At 44.0% G+C, this 21252-nt stretch overlaps 1 protein-coding gene across 1 annotated transcript in view; it reads right to left on the bottom strand.

Moving 5' to 3' along the window:
* The window catches only part of DNAJC7 (DnaJ heat shock protein family (Hsp40) member C7), a 36827-nt gene extending 15650 nt beyond the window's left edge, over nt 1–21177 (bottom strand). Inside the window, exons 1-2 of the mRNA XM_060204884.1 lie at nt 20440–21177; nt 20068–20346 (exon numbers count right to left, since the gene is read on the bottom strand). Of these exons, the coding sequence (XP_060060867.1) occupies nt 20068–20346; nt 20440–20516 (356 nt within the window). The 5' untranslated portion in view covers nt 20517–21177. The remainder of the gene's footprint in view (nt 1–20067; nt 20347–20439) is intronic.
* Between the last annotated feature and the right edge of the window lie 75 nt (nt 21178–21252).

Raw genomic sequence — 21252 nt, 5'->3', positions numbered from 1 at the left:
AAAAGGACAAGAATCAAATCACACAAGAACAGCATTTTAAAAGAGCAGTACACCAGAATCTCTATCAAAGATATTCAAAGTCATTTTACGAGCCAACAACCAGGATTACTGCAACTTAAGTATCTCAGTTTTGGTGGGGTAAATATCATAATGGTTATGCACAAAGAGATTCTCTTGTCTAAGGCTCCCTTAAGAGCCTGCACCACCAGAAGCAAAAGTTAAACAGTAAAATGGTAAATAAATAAAATAAAAACATAAAAAAAAGCTCAGCCTTTTCTTATAAAACAAGGTTTCTTGTTCTGTCATGCACAATCAATAGAAGTACTGCAGGGTACTCTTTCTTTGCTCAAACACTAATGCTCATGAAGGTGAGCTAGTTCAGCACTATCTTCTAATAAAAAAAAAAAAGGATGGAGTAGGGGTAGACAGCATAATGGTTATGCAAAGAGACTCTCATGCCTGAGGCTTCAAAGTCCCAGGTTCAATCCCCTGAACCACCATGAGCTGAGCAGTGCTCTGGTTTAAAAAAAAAAAAAAAAGATGATTTCCATGGAGATTTAATAATTACTGAGGCTAATTGTTTTCTTTTTTTATATATTTGTTTATTCCCTTTTGTTGCCCTTGTTTTGTTGTTGTAGTTATTATTGTTATTGGTGTTGTTGTTAGATAGGACAGAGAGAAATGAAGAGAGGAGGGGAAGACAGAGAGGAGAGAAAGACAGACACCTGCAGACCTGCTTCACCGCCTGTGAAGCGACTCCCCTGCAGGTGGGGAGCCGGGAGCTCAAACCGGGATCCTTATGCCGGTCCTTGTGCTTTGTGCCACCTGCGCTTAACCCGCTGTGCTACCGCCTGACTCCCTGGCTAATTGTTTTCTATGTGTTGTGTTGAAAGGAAAGTTTCATTGCTTCCATGTTATCAAAGAAGGAACTTAAGGTTTAGAAGCTAAATAAATTATGTCAGATTCAGGAGTCCAATGGTAGCGCAGTGAGTTGTGCAAAGTGCAAGGTTGTGCAAAGCGCAAGGAGCAAGGATCAAGGAACGTAAGGATCCCGCCTCCCCACCTGCAGGGGCAGTCGCTTCACAGGCTGTGAAGAAGGTCTGCAGGTGTCTCTCTCTCTCTCTCTCCCTCTGTCTTCCCGGTCTCCATTTCTCTCTGTCCTAACAACAATGACATCAATAACAACAATAATAATAACTACAGCAATAAAAAAAAGCAACATAAGGGAATAAATAAATATTAAAAAAAAGTTGATCTAGGGGAGTTGGGCAGTAGCACAGTGGGTTAAGCGCAGGTGACGGTGCAAAGCACAAGGACTGGTGTAAGGATCCCAGTTTGAGGCCCCAGCTCCCCACCTGCAGGGAGTTCACTTCACAAGCAGTGAAGCATGTCTGCAGGTGTCTGTCTTTCTCTCCTCCTCTTATCTCCATTTCTCTCTGTCCTATTCAACAGTGCAACAATAATAACTACAATAGTAAAACAACAAGGACAACAAAAGGGAATAAATAAATAAATATTAAAAAAAAGAAAAGTTGACCTAGGGGTTCGGGCGGTAGAGGGTTAAGCACACATGGAGCAAAGACAAGGAATGGCGCAAGGATCCTGGTTCGAGCCCCCAGCTCCCCACCTGAAAAGGGGCCACTTCATGAGTGGTGAAGCAGGTCTGCAGGTATCTTTCTCTCCCCGTCTGTTTTTACCTCCTCTCTCTATTTCTCTCTGTCCTATCCAACAACAGCAGCAATGATAATGACAACAAAATGGGAAAAATGGCCTCCAGGAACAGTGGATTTGTAGTGCAGGCACCAAGCCCAGCAATAACCCTAGAGACAAAAAAAAAAAAAAAAAAAAAAAAAAAAAGATCCATACTGCTAGGAATAAGGTAAGAGTGACTAATAAGAATTTCATCAAACTGAGACACAAGTAGCCCGAGCATATACAATACCAGACAGCAATCTGGATTTAAACAAGCTAAACACTTCAAACATTATACAGAAAGAAGCTGGGCTTCTTGCATTTTAAAATGCAAGGCCTAGTGAACTGGACTTTGCCTCCCCCAAGAAATGCATTTCGTTTTAGTAAATGGTGAGTAGATTCCATTCTAGGGCAAACAAAGCCAGTAATGTAGAGCCAGCCCACAGCAGAAAGAACAAGAATTGTGTTGTGACAAGTTACCATGTTTTTAACTTCACACTACACAGCATCAGGCCAGAATTAGATATTCCCACACAACTGCCTCATGAAAAGAACTTATTTTCATAGAAACATGGCTGATTAACAGCTGCCTAAACAATGGGCACTTAGTGCTCTTAGACTCAATGCTTAGTTCTTGCCTCTAGGTCCACACTAAAAGTGAAGTTTCTCCTTTTGACCCTGCCTATCAAATACAAGACAAGCTTTAGCCGATGGACCTGCAAGACCAGCAGAGGAAAGAACCTTTAGAATCAATTCAGCATGGCAACACCAAGATGGCATCATGGACAAGTTCAGGATTATTCAAGTTCTGCCCTGGGGTTTGAGAAAGGGCTGAAGGTTGCTCAAGCTGTCCTTACAAGGGGCCTTAAGTCTATCAAAGGAGGAGCAGAAAATGGGAAGATCTGGCTGATACTAAGGCTGGGGGCAATTTTGCGTCAACATATGTCATTCTAGTCGCTGCAAGGATCAATTCATTCGATAATCAAGTGAGGCTTCAACATGAACCTACTGAAAAATGTCAATACTAAAAAAAAAAAAAAAAAGAATTAGTTGTAGCCCAGGAGGTGGAGAAGTGGATCAGCATTGGACTCCTAAGCATGAGGTCCTTAGTCAATCCCAGACATCACATGCACCAGAGAGACGCTTTGCTGTCCTTCTCTCTCTCTCTCTCCCATCAATAAAGAAATCATAAACAATAAAGAGGAGGGCTGTTTTAATTAATGTTTTACAATCAACAGTAAATAACAATAGTTTGTACATTCATAACATTTCTCAGTTTTCCGTATTTATTTTTTACTTTGTTGACCAGAGCACTGATCAACTCTGGCATATGGTGGTGCAGGGGACTGAACTAGGACTTAGGAGCTTCAGTCATGAGTCTCTTTGCATAACCATTATGCTATCTAACCCCAAATAAAATATTTTAGGGGTCAGGTGGTGGAACACCTGGTTGAATGCACATGTGCAAGAACCCAGGTTTGAGCTCCCGATCCTCACCTGCAGGAGGAAAGTTTTGTGAGTGGTGAAGCAGTGCTGCAGGTCTCTCTCTCTCTCTCTCTCTCTCTCTCTCTTCCTCCTTCCCTACTTTCTTCTCATCCCTTACCCTCTTGATTTCTGGCTATCTCTTATCTAATAGATAATGAAAAATTTAAAAATATAGATTAAAAAAAGAAAAGGGGGGCTGGGTAGTGACACACATGTACATACACGTACACACATGTAACCATGTACAAGCACTTGGGATCAAGCCCCTGGTCCTCACCTGCAGGGGAAAGCTTCACAAATGGTGAAGCAAGTACTGCAGGTATCTTTCTCTCTCCCTAACTCCCTGTCCCTTCTCAATTTCTTTGCCAAAGAAAAGGGGGAGAGACTTTGTCTCTCTTTTATAGTTCACATGTACACAGTACATATGATCTCACTTTTCCTGAATAAAAGTCCAGGAGGTGGCACAGTGATAAAGCTTTGGACTCTCAAGTCTGAGGTCCTGAGTTTGATCCCCGACAGCACATGTGCCAGAGTGATGTCTACCTCTTTCTCTCTCCTCCTATCTTTCTCATTAATAAATAAGATATTTTTTAACAAAATTAAAATAATAATAATGAGATTTTTAAAATTAGGGTTAAATGGGTTTACCTGAACCAACTAAAAAAGGAAAAAGAAAATCCCAAGAAACTAAATTACATATTATCTATGGCTAAGATAAAGTTCAGAATAGCGGCCACTGCCTGGTTGAATGCACTCATTACCATGCCCAAGGATCCACCTGCAAGGAGGGAGGCTTCACACGAAGTGAATCAATGCTGCAGGACAGTATCCCTCCCTACCCCTCCTCCTTCCCCTCTCCATCTCTCTCTGCCCTATCAAATTAAAAAATAAAATTCAGTTTACACTCTGAAATATACCATAGTACAAAAAAAAAAAAAGCTGAGACCTGATGTCATTATTAGCAGCTATTCTTTTTTAATTTTTTTTTTATTTTTCTGTTGTTTTTTTTTTTTTGCCTCCAGTATTATTGCTGGGGCTCAGTGCCTGCACTATGAATCCACTGCTCCTGGAGGCCATTTTTTTCCCTTTTGTTTCCTTTGTTGTTGGATAGGACAGAGAAAAACCGAGAGGGGAGTGGGAGACAGGGGGAGAGAAAGATAGACACCTGCAGATCTGCTTCATCACCTGTGAAGCGACTCCCCTGAAGGTGGGGAGCCAGGGGCTCGAACTGGGTTCCTTATGTTGGTCCTTGCACTTTGTACTACATGCGCTTAACCCGCTGCACTACCTCTCGACTCCTTATTTATTTTTAACCAGAGCACTGCTCAGCTCTGGCTTACAGTGGTGTGGGAGATTGAACCTGGGACTTTAGAGCCTCAGGCATGAGTCTGTTTGCAAAACCATTATGCTATCTACCCTCAGCCCATTAGCAGCTATTCTTTATCTCTACTGCTTTTTTAGATTTTCAAAGCATTTCCAATGAAGATCTTACAAGTGATCTTTTCAAGTGGGTAGGATGACTGATATCATCCAACAGAAGAGCTAGCGAGGAACCCAAGATGGTTGTGCAGGTTTCCTGACCCCTGTAGTCCCACTTTTTCCAGTTCTTCCTCCACTAAGAGTGTCAACCTTCAAGTTTTTAAAGAGAACCAGAGTACCACGTTGATATATACAAATGGTGAGGGTTGAACTTAGGAAGATCTCATGCTTTTAGGCTAAAATTCTACCACTGCACCACCTCCCTGGCCAGCTAACCATTTAGCAGCCCAACAACAAATTCTTGTGGGTGGGGGAAATAACTACTGAAAGACACTTAAAAAAAAAAAAAAAGAATCTGCCCTTTGCTTTGTCATGCATGCATTCCTGGTGTTCTTTCCTCCCTTTCAATGAGAGAAAGGTCTAGCTGGTGAAAAGCCCCAGTGACAAAAACATCCTGTCTTTTTGTATGTAATAATGGAAGGCCTCTCACAGCAGGGTAAGTACTGCAGGACAGTGTTCTCTCTTGACAGATGTAAGTAGGTAAGCAGATACACTCCACTCTTGCCTTGATATTAAAAGGTGTTTGGGAGTCTGGCAGTAGCACAGTGGGTTAAGCGCACCTGGGACAAAGCTCAAGGACGGGCTTAAGGATACCCCAGGCTCCCCACCTGCAGGGGAGTCACTTCACAGGCGGTGAAGCAGGTCTGCAGGTGTCTGTCTTTCTCTCCCCTACTCTGTCTTCCCCGCCTCTCTCCATTTCTCTCTGTCCTAACAACGACATCAACAATAATAACTACAACAATAATGAAAAACAAGGGCAACAAAAGGGAAAATAAATATAAAAAATAGAAGTAAAAAAAGGTTTTTAAGACATAACCTTATTGGTCTGAAGAGCTGCTCTTATACATGCATGTATGTTAAAGTCAGTGTGTCCTCTCATGCAATTACATTCTTCTCTTCCAATTTAACACTTATCCATCACAGATGCTAATGATTCCAACAAGTACTGCCAAGGGAAACATTTGGTATCAAGTCTTAGAAGGGCTCAGCATCATGTGATCAGATCAGACAACCTGTGCTTATGATCACCAGCCAACTTTGCACATTTACAGCTGAGCTAAGTTAAAAACACATTAAAAGTGGTCCGGGAGGTGGCGCAGTGGCTAAGGAACTAGACTCTCAACCATGAGGTCCTAAGTTCAATCCCCGGCAGCACATGTACCAGAGTGATGTCTTGTTCTTTCTCTCTCTCCTATCTTTCTCATTAATAAATAAATAAACTTAATAAAAAACACATTAAAATACAACAGCTAAAACAACAAGTGCAAGATAAGGGAATAAATATATATATTTTTAAATCTTGGGAGTCAAAAAAAAAAATCTTGGGAGTCAGGCAGTAGTGAAGCGGTTAAACCCAAGTGGCACAAAGCGCAAGGACAGGAGTATGGATCCCAGTTCGAGCCCCCTGGTTCCCCATCTGCAGGGGAGTTGCTTCACAAGTGGTGAAGCAGGTCTGCAGGTGTCTGTCTTTCTCTCCCCGTCTTCCCCTCCTCTCTCCATTTCTCTGTCTTATCTAACAACGACGACATCAATAACAACAATAACCACACAATAATACAAAATAAGGGCAACAAAAGGGAAAATAAGTAAGTATAAAAATTTTTAGGGAGTCGGGCAGGAGCGCAGTGGGGTTAAGCGCAGGTGGCACAAAGCACAAGGACCAGCGTAAGGATCCCGGTTTGAGCCCCTGGCTCCCCACCTGCAGGGGCGTCGCTCCCTCTGTCTTCCCCTCACCTCTCCATTTCTCTGTGCTATCCAACAACGGCAACATCAATAACAACAGTAATAACTACAGCAATAAAAAACAAGGGCAACAAAAGGGAATAAATATTAAAAAAAAATTTTTTTTAATCTTAAAAGAAAAAAAAAATACCACAGCTGACACTGCAACATGCCCCAAATCAGATGCCCTATAAAAGACCCATTTTCTTTCTAAATACATTCAAGAGGAATAGTTAAGTAGAATCATGGCCTTGGGCCAACTAGTGTTTCTTTCAGCAATTAAAGAAGTGTCCCTAAGTTTTAGTTGGACTTGTGGAGGATTCTTGCATTAAGTCTTAAAAAAATACTCAACATCACTGGGCCTTCTCTCTCTCTCTTTGATAGGACAGAGAGAAACTGAGAGAGGGGGAGATAAGGAGAGAGAAAGATAAGACACATGCAGACCAGACCTGCTTATGAAGAAGTGCCATTGTCGTCATGGTGTCATCCCCCACCCCCACCATGCAGTGGGGAGCCAGGGGCTCAAACCCAGATCTTGCACAGGTCCTAGTGCTTGGTACCATGCACACTTAACCAGATGTACCACTGCCCAGTCCCCATTACTGGGCTTTCTCTGGAATTGCTTCTCATATTACACTCGGGTTTGTACAATACTTTTAAAAGGATGAGAGCTTCATTTGTATGTTATCATTTTAAAATTTATTCTATGCTAGTGAAAGAGAAATAGACTAGCCCAAAGGTTCAAGATTCAGCACCACCAGAACCCAGAACTGATCAGTGGCAGGATGATATACACAACACTTCCGTTCCTCTCTCAATTTCTCTCTGTCCTGGGGGGGGGGGGGGGGGGGAGTGCACGTGCCCGGTGTTCTGGCACAAAATAAACACATAAATATTACCAGGTCAACAAGGGCAACAAAAGGGAATAAATAAAATAAAAAATAAAATAAAAATATTACCAGGTTTTCACTATTATCTAACATCTGTAATCCAGAATTGCTGATTAGATTTTTCTGTGAAAAAACAACCCTAGATTTTATCTAACATTTAATTCTTCCAATAGATATTAACAAAAATTTAAATTAAAACAAAGGCAGAAACTTGACTCTTTTTTCCCCTTGTGGTATTCTTTCATGGCTGAAGTAGAAGGAAAATCTACCTCTGCTAAAATTACATGTTGGGACAAAATTAATTTTTTCATGAAAGAGAACAATTTTAAGGATCTTTAATTTTAGACACCAATTCATTAATTTTACTATCAAGAAGAATTTGAGAAAAAGCTAGCTTTCCTTTCCTTTTTTAAAACCTTAGGCTTATTTTTTAACAGTACCAATTTGTTAAAAATACCACCAATGAGTTAAAAATCCTTTATGAATACCTATTATATTTACTACTTTCAAAATGTCACCTTTACACTATGATTGTAGCAAACATATGTTATTCAGTCAGATTTACTAGTTGCCTGTTGATCTAGAAATGCCCCCCCCTTCAGAATTACAGGATCTTGGCCAGTCTCAGAGGAAAAATTCCTTCTTCCTTCCCACACGCCAAGACCTCTTGTCCTCAAAGGCATGTCCCAGGACTGTTTCCTCTTGTACTCTCTTTGACCTTCACGAGAGAATAGAGTAAAAGCTGCCCAGCTTTTTATGTCTTACTAGATGCCTGTTACTGTTTCTTTTTAAAAAGATTATCATTTATTTATTTACTGGATGAAACATAGAGAAATCAGAGGAGATACAGAGGGAGACAGCTGCAAGACTGCTTCACTACTTTGGGCTTGAACAGGGGTTCTTGCACTGAAATACATGTGCTTAACAGTGTGCCACCACTCAGCCCTTCTTTCTTTTTTATCACCTAGTCATTCCAGGGATGAGATGGCAGTTTAGTCTCATAAAGATAAATGGAAGTCATATTTGACTTGGAATAATTTTGTGTACTACATGCTGAGGATTGTAAGCTGAGTGAAATAAAGGCTTCACAGCTATCCTGAGAGTAGAGTGGGCTCAACCCACCGTCTGCTACATGTTGGTAAAAGTGGGCTGCATGCTCCAGAATAGTTTCTATTTTCATTTTAATAATTTCTTTTAAATCAGGGGGGTTGGGCGGTAGCGCAGTGGGTTAAGTGCAAGTGGTGCAAAGCACAACAGCCGGCATAAGGGTCCTGGTTCCAGCCCCTGGGCTCCCCACCTGCAGGACAGTCGCTTCACAGGTGGTGAAGCAGGTTCGCAGGTGTCTATCTTTCTCTCCCCCTCTCTGCCTTCCCCTCCTCTCTCCATTTCTCTCTGTCCTATTCAACAGCAAATGACATCAACAACAATAACCACAACCAGGCTACAACAAGGGCAACAAAAGGGGGAAAAATGGCCTCCAGGAGCAGTGAGTGGATTCATGGTGCAGGCACTGAGCCCCAGCAATAACCCTAGAGTTAAAAACAAAAAAACAAAAAAACAAATAAACAGAAAGGCAAAAAGGCAGAGAAAGAGAGTAAAAGAAACCACAGCACCAAAGCTTCCTTCAATGCAGTGGGGGCAGGTCATGCACATGGCAAAGCTACACACTGAACTATTTCACCAGAACCTGCCTTCATTTTAAAGCACCCAAACACCCATTCTCCTCCCCAAAAGAGGGAAGATAAGAATAACAGTAATGATAAACATTCATGGGGGGCTGGGCAGTAGCACAACGGGTTAAGTGCACATGGTGCAAGGACTGGCATAAGGATCCCGATTCAAGTCCCTGGCTCCCCACCTGCAGGGGAGTCGCTTCACAGGCAGTGAGGCAGGTCTGCAGGTGTCTTTCTTCCCCTCTTAACCACCTCTCTTGATTTCTCTGTCCTATCCAACAATAATGACATCAATGACAACAATAATAAACAACAAAGGCAACAAAAGGAAAAAAATAGCATCCCAGCGATAACCCTGGAGGCAAAAAAAAAAAATCATTAGCCTGTCAGTCTGAATTGTTCTGTATCTTGGTAGATGCCAGAAGTGACCAAGAGGCACCACAGCTGTAGCCTATATGAGGTTTTAGCACTCTCTGCTGCCCAAGTAGGGAAAGACATTAGGTTCTTATTCAATGAGGAAAACAACCAACTAATCAATTCAGATGGAAATCTCATCACTGTAGCCAGAAAAGACAGTGTGCCTCCACAGGGAATTATAAATTCACAAATCCCTTAGCTGGGAGGCATCACAGTCTATGGCATCTACCTGACTTCCACTTATCCCAAGGGAGAAGAGCTCTACCATAAAGCTATTTCTGAGAAGCAAGCAAGACTCAAGCCACTAACTTTTCAACTTTAGCCCATGGCTGGTCTGACTACATATCCCCAAAATCTACTTTGTGGCATCTCCCAGTATTTTTGTTGGAACACTAGCACCCACCAGAAATCTCAAGCTGTGGTATAGTGAATGTTGGGCTCTGAAGCATGAATTTCCGAGTTCAAGGCCTGATGTTGTACCTGTCAGAGAGATACTCTTGGTCTCCCTCCTCCGCCATTAGAGCACAGGACTTGTACATGTGAGACCCCCAGGGCTCAACCCCTGGCACTATCTATGTTAAAACAGTGTATATGTTTCAATAAATAAATCTGGGGAGGGGAGAAAGAAGGAGGAGGAGGAGGAGAAGAAGAAATGGCTGCTTTCTGAGGATATTTGGGAGTAAGAGTTTAGGAAGAGGGGAGCCAGAGTAGAGTCTCCCCCACCCCCCCATATACTGAGCCTTGGAGCACAGTTTCTCTCCATATTTTGTTTTTTAAATAGATGTATCTTAATTTCTTATTTATTTAATAACCAGAATACTGCTCAGCTCTGACTTATGGTGGCGCTGGAAACTGAACCTGCAACTTTTGGTGCCTCAGATGTGAAAGTCTTTGTATATCTACTGTGCTATCTCTCCACCTCCCTCTTTAAATATATATATATATATATATATATATATATATATATATATATATATATAATTTATTTATTTATGAGAAAGGTGAGAAAGAACCAAACATCTTTCTGGTACATGTGCTGCCGGGGATCAAACTCAGGACCTCATGCTTGAGAGTCCAATACTTTATCCACTGCACCACCTCCCGAACCACACCCTCCTTCAATTGTTAACTGGTATTTTGCTTCAAAAGTTATTTTGGTTGGTGTGTTACACCAAAGTAAAAGACTGGGGGGAGGGGGTGTTTGCTCAGGTCCTGGAACATGATGGCTGAAAACCTAGAAGGGGTTAGATTATTATGTGTAAAACTGAGAAATGTTACACATGTACCACCTACTGTAAAACATTAATCCCCCAATAAGGAAAAGAAAAAAAGTTATTTTTGGTTTCTTAGTTCAACATGTGTTTTTCTCAGAGCAAACTTCTCAAGGAAAATTCCTCAGTATAGAAACTGAAAATAGGGCTGGGAAAACAGCATACTTGTTTGCAAAAGACTTTACATTCATTCTTGAGACTCTGAGGTCCCAGGTTCAATCCCCGGCACCACCATAAGCCAGGGTTAGGCAGTGCTCTGGCCTCTCTCTGCACCACTCTCATTAAAATAACTAAAATATTAAAAAAAGAAGAAGAAGAGATAGTTAGCACTCTGCTTATATGACAATCTGGTTCCCCACCAAACCTTAAGTCACACAGGCCCTAGAACCAGACTTTGAACAAGTATGCCCCCATCCATTTTACCATTTTCAAAGCCTCAACCATTCATATCCTATCGACAGTGAGATAAACAGGAACTACTTTAGTCGTTTTTTCATCTAGTTGAGAAGAAAAAAAAGTCAATCCAATACAATGAATGGACTACTGGAATAACTTTGCACACTGAATTCTGTTCTTACTGCTGATAATCAGACAGTTTAAAAGAATACCTGGAACGACCTCTAAGTAACTTCCACATCACTCAGCACTGGAGAAAGGGGATCAAACATGAGTGGAGTAAGGGAGAAATAGGCTCTCAGAGGGACTTTGCATCAGACAAGGCACCTAGGCAGTCTCTGACCATTGTTCTCCAATCTTCTGAAGTCCTAGAGAAAGAAAGGGTGAGTGCCCAGTACTCAGTTTTTAAAAATTTTAAAAACACTAGCGCCAATGACTAAACCAATCCCTGATTGGCTGGAATGCACAATAACCCTGAGCCTTAAGCCAATCAGAGTTCTGCTTGTTAACAAAGGACCAGACACCAGAGCAACTGTCATTCACTTGGCCCAACATTTTATTAAAAGTTTTCAACTTGGGGGTTGGCAAAATAGTCCCACTCGAATAATGTGCTGCTTTGTCATGTGTGTGACCCAGGTTCAAGCCCCGTCCCCACCACACTGGAAGAAGTTTCAGGAGCTCTGATCTCCTTCACTTACTCTTTCTGCCTCTCTACATCTACCTAAAAAAATAAAATGAGGTTCAGCGCTCACATTACAGTGTGCTCGGACCCAGGCTCAAGCCCCTGGTCCCCCCTCACCTGCGGGGGAAAGCTTCACAAGCAGTGAAGCAGGGATGCAACTGTCTGTTTCAATTTCTGTCTCTATCCAGTAATAAATACATTTAAAAAATTTTTTTAAAAGAAGAAAATCCAGTTTTAAAAAAAGTATTCAATTTGCCTGCCTTCGTTAATTGTGGATCTCAAAGCAGCAAGAACTAGAAAGGCATTTCCGCAGTACTATTCGCTCCAGTCACTATTATTGGGTTTTTCCTTTTTTTTTTCTTCTGCCTCCAGGGTTATCGCTGGGGCTCAGTGCCTGCACTACAAATCCACTGCTCCTGGAGGCCACCTTCTCCATTTTGCTGCCCTTGTTGTTATTGTTGCCATTGCTGTTGTTGGATAGGACTGAAAGAAACTGAGAAAGGAGGGAAAGTCAGGGGGGGGAGAGAAAGACACCTGTAGACCTGCTTCACAAATTGTAAAACGACCCCATTTGCAGGGGGAAGCCGGGGGCTCAGAGCAGAATCCTTATGCCAGTCCTTGTGCTTGGTGCCATGTGCACTTAACCAGCTGTGCTACCACCCAGCTGGGGTTTTCCCTTCTTTTAATCATGATAAATTTATTCTAGCAGTAACACAGTATGAGATATAGGGTTGGACTCTTTTTTTTTCTGTAAATATTTATTTATTAATGAGAAAGATAGGAGGAGAGACAGAGAGAAAGAAGCAGACATCACTCTGGTACATGTGCTGCCAGGGATTGAACTCAGGACTTCATGTTTGAGAGTCCAATGCTTTATCCACTGCACCACCTCCCAGACCACAGGGTTGGACTCTTAAGCATGAGGTCCCAAGTATTACATATGCCAGATTAATGCTCTGGTCTCTCTCCTGCTCTCATTAATAAGTAGATAAACATTTTAAAAGAATCATACTAAAAATTAAAATTTTAGTCACCAGGAGTTTACTATCCCAGGTCAACTTTTTCAGACAGAAGAAACCAAAAAGACACCACAGCACTGAGACTTCCTCCAATGCAAAAGGGCTTGACCTTCGGGTCATGCTCATGAAAACAAAGCACACTCTAGGAGAATGACTTTGCCAGGACGACGACAGTTTCTCACTGACTTGAGCTCAAGGTCAAAGATTAAGCTTCCTTGGGTCCATGATTGCTCAACAATTTCTTTGGCTTTGTATGTTAACTCTCTTTTCAGTCACCAGGTTCCAGGTGTCATCAGGATGCCGGCCAGACTTCCCTGGATTGAAGACCCCACCAATGTGTCCTGGAGCTCAGCTTCCCCAGAGACACACCCTACTAGGGAAAGAGAGAGGCAGACTAGGAGTATGGACCGACCAGTCAACGCCCATGTTCAGCGAGGAAGCAATTACAGAAGCCAGACCTTCTACCTTCTGCAACCCTCAATGACCCTGGGTCCATGCTCCCAGAGGGATAGAGAATGGGAAAGCTATCGGGGGAGGGGGTGGGATATGGAGATTGGGCGGTGGGAATTGTGTGGAGTTGTACCCCTCCTACCCTATGGTTTTGTTAATTAATCCTTTCTTAAATAAAAAATAAATAAATAAATTAAAAAAAAAAAAAAGATTAAGCTTCCAATCTGTTTGCAGACTTACTAAAATGTCTAGCTATCTGCTCAGGAAATTTAAGAAAAGTTGAGAGGCCTCAATGCCATATAATTTAAAACAGGGCAAGACAGCCTACCTCAGCAGTGTGCCTGCCTTGCCATGCATGAACCAGGTTCAAGCCCAGTTCCCACTGCACCAGAGGAAGCCTTGGTGCTGAGGTATCTTTCCCTGTTTTATTTTTTATTGTTGTTGTAGTTATTATTGTTGTTGTTGCTGCTATTGATGATGTCGTTGTTAGATAGGACAGAGAGAAATGGAGAGAGGAGGGGAAGACAGAGAGGGGGAGAGAAAGATAGACACCTGCAGACCTGCTTTACCGCCTGTGAAGCAACTCCCCTGCAGGTGGGGAGCCGAGGGCTCGAACCAGGATCTTTACTCCAGTCCTTGCGCTTTGCACCATGTGTGCTTAACCCACTGTTTTTATTTTTTATTATATTTATTTATTGGATAGAGACAGCAGAAATCAAGAGGGAAGAGGGGGATAGAGAGGAAAAGAGACAGAGAGACAACTGCAGCCCTGTTTCACCACTCGTGAAGCTTTCCCCCTGCAGGTGGGGACCAGGGATTCGAACCTGGGTCCTTGTGCATTGTAACATGTGCACTCAACCAGGTGTGCCACTACCCAGCCCCCTCTTTCCTTATCTGAAAAAATTCAGCCCAGAGTGGCAAAGTCCTGGAAAAAACCAAAATAATAATTACTAAAATGAAGATCAAGAGAAGAATAGCATCCCCACAAGCTCTTTAGTTAGTAAGAGCACCAGCTCAAAATGTTTTTCTTTTTTTTTTTTTTTTTACTCCAGTTGCTGGGACTCAATGTCAGCACTACCAATCCATTGCTTCTGGTGGCCTTTTTTTTTCTTTTTATCCCATTATATTGGATAGGACAGAGAAAAACTGAGAGAGGATGGGAAATAGAGAAGGAGAAAGATACACACCTGTAGACCTGCTTTACCGGTTGTGATGCATCCCTCCTGCAGGTGGTGAGCAGAGGCTTGAACCCAGATCCTTGTGCAGGACTCTGCACTTTAGTATTTTGTGCACTTAACTAGGTGCACCACCACCTGCCCCATCCCCCCCCCCAGTTCCCAATGTTTCAAGAAGTTGCAATAAATAAATAAGTACATATGAAAGACCCATGAAGATGGTTACAGGGTTCAATGCTTTCCTGGCATAAGGACAGAGATAAAAGGCAAAAATTATAACCTAAAAAGTGTGTACAATACCCGCCTAGCATTTGTTCTCACCTATGGGCCATAGGGAAAACAAAGAATGTAAGCTTACCAGCTCAAGGAATCTGATAAGCATGTCCAGTATCTTATACATGGTCCTCATTGTTTCTTTCTCTTTATTCATTTAGAGACAGAGAAAGGTAGAGAGAGGAAAAAAGAGATAAGAGACCACAGCACCAAAGCTTCTTTCAATGTGGTAAGGGCTGGGCTCAAACCTGGGCCATACCCATGAGAAAACAAGCACATTATCTAAGTGAGTTATCTTTCAGGTCCACATCTCTTTTTTTAAAAAAATATTTATTTACTTATTTCCTTTTGTTGTTTTTTTATTGTAGTTATTATTGTTGCTGGATAGGACAGAGAAATGGAGAGAGGAGAGGAAGACAGAGAAGGGGAGAGAAAGATAGACACCTGCAGACCTGCTTCACCGCCTGTGAAGTGATTCCCCTGCAGGTAGGGAGCCGGGGCCTCGAACCGGGATCCTCCCGCTGGTCCTTGCGCCTTGCACCACGTGCGCTTAACTTGCTGTGCTACCGCCTGACTCCCCCCCACATCTCTTATTTAAGCCTTTCAGCTACTATAAGGTTGTATGTTTCATGTACTGGAGTGATCACACACACACACACGATCCTCACCTACTTCCTATTTCACTTCCCTCAATCACTTCAAGGCTAACCTTGTCAAAGTAAGGACTACAAAAGCTGAATAAGGGCAAGAGACCGGCATACTTTAATGATGGCTCTTTTGGTCACTACCAGGCCACCCCATCATCAAGGGCCCAAGTCAGGGAATCCTGGGATTCCCATAGACCTCTAACAGATCCCTCTCTCCACTGTCACTGGTCATCTCCACCAGGAACAACATAGTGGACTTTCTTGAGGGCCTGTATAGGACCTTGCTCTGAATGTGGAACGACAATGGTAGGGACTGCCTCAGTCTCTGAAAGGAGGCTGGGTCAACATACTTTGCTACTCGAGGTCCTAAAATGAGTGCAGCCTAGAATGCTTCTAGTTATGATCATGGAATGTGAGCTCAGACTGACAGGGATGCAGAGGTTACACAGGCTCCTGTGCTGAATACAGGCCTCAGATCAGATTGATGGGGTTTACAGTTAGTTTACATACTCTTCCCATATTTGGGAGCTACTCTCTGCCCTGATCCAGCTTTCTAGTCCTATTTCCTACTCTTGACACCATCTCCCCAGACAATACCTTTAGCCCACCTGCATGTTAGCTGTTGGGCTCAGGCAAAAATTAGTAAAGTCCTGGGTCCCTTGGAATATACCTACAACAGACTTCTACAAAAAGATAGAAACAGTCTGGAAATATGGATTGGCTGTCAACGCCCATATCCAGCAGAGAAGCAATAACAGAAGCCAGACATTCCACCTTCTGCATCCCATAATGATCCTGGGTCCATACTCCCAGAGGGATAAACAGGAAACCTTCCAATAGAGGGAATGGGATACAGAACTCTGGTGGTGGGAATTGTGTGGAAATGTACCCCTCTTATCCTATGGTCTTTTCGACCATTATGTAAAAAAACAAACAACAAAAAACCCCAGATATATATGAGAACCAGAGCATCATTCTGGCATATGTGATACCACGGATCAAAACTTGGGACCCCAAGCTCCAAAGCCCAATAATTTACCCATTGTACCACCACCCAGACTACAAAGAATGGTGATTAAAAAATAAACCCATGGGTGCTGGTGGCACACCTGGTTGAGCACACATTACAATGCACAAGGACCCTACGGGGGGAGGTTTTACAAGTGGTGAAACAGTTGCTGCAGGTGTCTGTCTCTCTCACTCTCAACCTCTCCCTTCCCACTCAATTTTTATCTCTATCTAGTTAACAAAACAAACAAACAAAAAAACCAACTTGGGTAGGGGTAGATAGCATAATGGTTATGCAAAAAAGACTCATACTTGAGGCTCCAAAGTCCCAAGTTTAATCCCCTGCACTACCATAAACCAGGGCTGAACAGTGCTCTGGTAAAAATAAATAAATAATATGAAAAAATACTTAGAAAATCAATTTATTTTCTCTGCAGACACTAAAGCTGAGGAAATCAAACAGATAGTCATTTAAAAGGGGCTGAGGAGATAGCATAATGGTGATGCAAAAAAGACTTTTATGACTGAAGCTCTATGCTTCCAGATTCAATCACCAGCACCACCATATGCCAGAGCAGAGCAGTCCTCTAATAATAATAATAATAATAATCTGCAACCAGTGTCTCGAAAGTGCTTCTCATTATGCCAATTTAGCAGTAATAGTAGTAAGTAGGATGTCCTTGAGTCAAGAAGCAAAAGAGGAATGAATCCTCATTCAACTTCACAAAAACCACCAGAGACCATCAACTCCCTTGTCCCCAAGTGAACTTGTAATGGACCTGTAACGAGAGACACAAACTTGGCCAAATGACTAACCAAGCCAAACAGTAAAGGACATTTATAAGGATGTTCCTATCCCTGCCCTCTGCTATGGCTACATCAGAGGATTCCAGGATACCTGGAAGATGTACCTAAATTTCTAAATCCCCACTACATTTTCAACATTATAGCCTATACATAAACACATTACTCCCCTAAGGGTGCTTTACTTGGCAGAGTTAATTTGTGATTTTGTTGCTTATTCCACTATACTTTCCTTCTGAGTTCTCATATGTGGTATATAATGAACCCTTTGGATCCCACCAAGTTTATTGCTAGGGCTTGATGCCTGCATGACTTCCCTGCTCCTGGTGACCACTCTCTATCCCTCCTCCCTTTTGATACTGGATGAGAAACAGAGAGAGAGAAGAGGAGAGACTCCACAGCACTGTTCCACCAATAGTGAAGCTTCCCCTTAGTGTTCCCACATGGTGGTGGGGTTAGAACTCGGTCTCCGTGCATGATGTAAGCTATGTGCACTTGAATGGATGATCCAACTCCCAGTTCCCCGTATTTTATTGTGTGTAGTAGAAAGCTACACAAATATGCAAGACTTCTAAGTCTATTTGACAAGAAGGCATTTTTACAGTCAAATTTACTTTCTCAGTGGCTAATAAAACTGCTCTTTATAATCAAACACATCTTAGACTCCAGAAATGACAGTTAATATAAATCAACACCTTCCCATATCTTGTTACTGCCACCAAATATCCTGTTTTTATGTGACAAGGTCACATTACAGTATTATGTTTCATGTTTCTTAATATATCATTATGTTCATCTACTTTATGAAAGAATATCTCTAAGAAGTCTGTGACTTTTTTGTGGTCAAGCCAGGGCCTGGTCTCTGCATAATTTCACTGTTCCAGATGATTTTTTTTGCTTCCAGAGTTATTGCTGGGGCTTGGTGCCTGCACTACAAATCCACTGCTCCTGGAGGCTATTTTTCCTGTTTGTTGCCCTTATTGTTTATCGTTGTTATTATTGCTGTCGTGGTTGGATAGGAGAGAGAGAAATCAAGAGAGATGGGGAAGACAGAGAGGGGGAGAGAAAGATAGACACCTGCAGACCTGCGTCACCACCTGTGAAGCGACCCCCCTGCAGTTGGGGAGCCAGGGACTCAAACCGGGATCCTTATGCCAGTTCTTGTACTTTGCGCAATGTGTGCTTACCCCACTGTGCTACCACCCTCTCCAGATGATTTTTTTTGGTATTTATTTATTTATTCCCTTTTGTTGCCTTTGTTGTTTTATTGTTGTTACTGATGTCGTCATTGTTGGATAGGACAGAGAGAAATGGAGAGAGGAGGGGAAGACAGACGGGGAGAGAAAGATAGACACCTGCAAACCTGCTTCACCGCCTGTGAAGCAACTCCCCTACAGATGGGGAGCCGCCGGGGCTTGAACTGGGATCCTTATGCCGCCTGTTGTGCTTTGCACCACTTACACTTAACCTGCTGAGCTACGCCCAACTCCCATCTTTTCCATGTTGTTGTTGTTATTGTTGCTGTTATTACTGGATAGGACAGAGAGAAACTGGGAGAGGAGGGGAAGACAGAGAGGGAGAGAGGAAGATAGACACCTACAGACCTGCTTCACTACCTGTGAAGCGACTCCCCTGCAGGTGGGGAGCCAGGGCTTGAACCGGGATTACTCCAGTCCTTGTGCTTTTTTTGCACCACATGCGCTTAACCCGCTGCGCTACCACCCGCCCCCCCCTTAGTACACATTTTGAACAGCATGTGAATAGGGGAAAAAAAAATCTCATAATCTTATGAACCAACCTACATTACTAATTACTACCATAAGTCATCCAGGCTGAAGCTATCATAGACTTAGCATAAAAACATAATATATCGGTGGGGGGGCTGGGGAGACAGCATAATGGTTATGCAGAAGATTTTCATGCCTGAAGTTCTGAGGTCCTAGGTTCAATCCCCAGTACCACCATATGCCAAGACGAACACTTCTCTACTCATTCTCCTTGTGTATCTTTCTCCCTTTTATTAAAATATGTAAGGGCTGGGAAGATAGCATAATTATGCAAATGACTTTCATGCCTGAAGTCCTGAGGCCCCAAATTCAATCCCCACCATAAACCAGAGTTGAGCAGTGCTCTAGTCTCTAGTGCCTCTTCCTCTCTTTCACAGAGAGAGGGAGAGGGGGAAAGTGGGGGGGAGAAATGGAGGAAGGGACAGAAAGGGGTTGATTGTGATCAATATGAAACAAAACAAATCAATTAGTCTCCAGTTGATAAGGAAAGAGCTCCAAATTTCCAGAACTGTTTAGCTCATTCTACTTTATAATTAGAATAAAGACAAGCATGCCCAGCCAGAACTGTTTCAGCTCCACTTCCAAAAGCCTGCCTTAGCTATAGTGAGAATCCAGAGGGTTCTGGCAAACCACTCACTCAGCATCTCCCTTAGTTCGCTGGACTCGCAATCTCAGTGAGTGCCTGAGCAGCTGCCCTGGGCCTCACTGCTTAATTTAAGAACAGTCCTGGGGGTGGGGTAGATACCGTAATGGTTCTGCAAAGAGACTCTCGTGTCTGAGGCTCCAAAGGCCCAGGTTTAATCCCCCGCACCACCATTAGCTAGAGCTGAGCAGTGCTCTGGTAAAAAATAAAATAAAATAAAAAGAATTAACAATAAGAATAAAAGCCTGGGCAAGAGGATGCTCTTAGGAAAGACGGTCGGAAGTTCGATGTGTAGTGCAGAAGTTCTTCGCTGCAGACCTTTCTCATAACCTTCGACTTCTGCGACAAGGGGAGGGGCAACCAGGTCAATGATGGGAGACACACAGTCACCTCGGCCCTAGACTAGTGGTTGTTGGGGTGCGATTACTGAAAGGGGGTGAGGACAGCTAGGGCTTTAGAGATGCAAAGTGCTGATAAGCAATGCACAGAGCTACCCACAGAAGGCGGCTGTCGGGGTGAGCAGGGAGTCATTTTCGCCGCGCCGCCTCCACCACCCCTCCAGAGACCGCTGAGATGCAGCCCCTCCTGAGACCTGAGATCGAGCCCTCTGCAGTAAGGACGCCCTTTCCCGCTGCAAAACAAGGCTGTTCTCGGCCCCTGTCAAGCGGAAGCGGGAGGGGAGGGCCAACCTCGGAGAGCGCCTCTTCTGAGGGGTCCACCCGGACCTGAGCTCCGGTGGGGGGTCAGGGGGCTCGCGGAAGGCGGGGCATCGCCTTAACAGCGAGGAGCGGCACCGAGGCAGAGACGAGGTTCCCGGAGCGACGGAGCTTAAGCTCGCCCCCTCCATGACCCTGCCACTTGCCTACCTTTTCGCCTCTTCGTCGTCGAACAGCTCTGGCTCGGTCGCCGCCATTACCACATCGCACTCCGAGGCCGCCGCCATCTTACCGCCCGGACCAGAGAGCCGGGTGGGAGGCAGGCGGTGAAGAGCACTTCCGGCTGGAGCATCGAGTAGCTCAGCGGCGCTGCGCCCAGAGCGGCTCCCTCTAGCCCACCTACCAGCGAGAGGCTCGGCTTGGGGCCAGAGCGACTTTCCGTCCCTGGAGGTCCACGGTGGTCTCCGCGCCGGGGCGGGGACCCAGAGACGGCTGCTGCGCGTAGGGGGCGCCACTTTACCCGTGAGGAGGAAGAGGGGTCCGGGAGGATGTCGCCTCTCTAGGCCGAGATTTGCCTCAGTAGGCCGAGAACCTCGTTGCCATAGCAACTGCCTGTGCTAGAGCGTCTCCTGCTCGGTAAAGGGGAGTGTGGGGTGGGCCGGGACCTGGCGACCCAGGACTCCGGAGGGGAAGAGCTCTCGCCACCACCTTCCCGACCTTGGAGTGTTTGCACAGCTTCTTGCCGGAGTCCAGAAGAGGCACTTTGCGCCCAGTGCCCCCAGCTTTCATCGGCCTCTGGAAGCCCTGCCCTACCAAGCCAGGGTAACGCAGGGCGTCTTCACCCCAAGCCTTTCATCCCCGCTGGATCTCCAAGCATCAACTGGTTCTTCACCCTCATGACGCTGCCACGGTTATGAAGCTGCTTTCATGTCGGCCGCCTGGGAGTGCCGTCTCAGCATGAGGGCGAGGGCGGGTGGCACGGTGCCCCAGACCCTGCCCTGGAGTTTATAAGGCCACTCACGG

The sequence above is a fragment of the Erinaceus europaeus genome, chromosome 12, assembly GCF_950295315.1.
Source record: "Erinaceus europaeus chromosome 12, mEriEur2.1, whole genome shotgun sequence".
Lineage (NCBI taxonomy): Eukaryota > Metazoa > Chordata > Mammalia > Eulipotyphla > Erinaceidae > Erinaceus > Erinaceus europaeus.
This window is presented reverse-complemented; position numbering and strand designations above follow the sequence as displayed.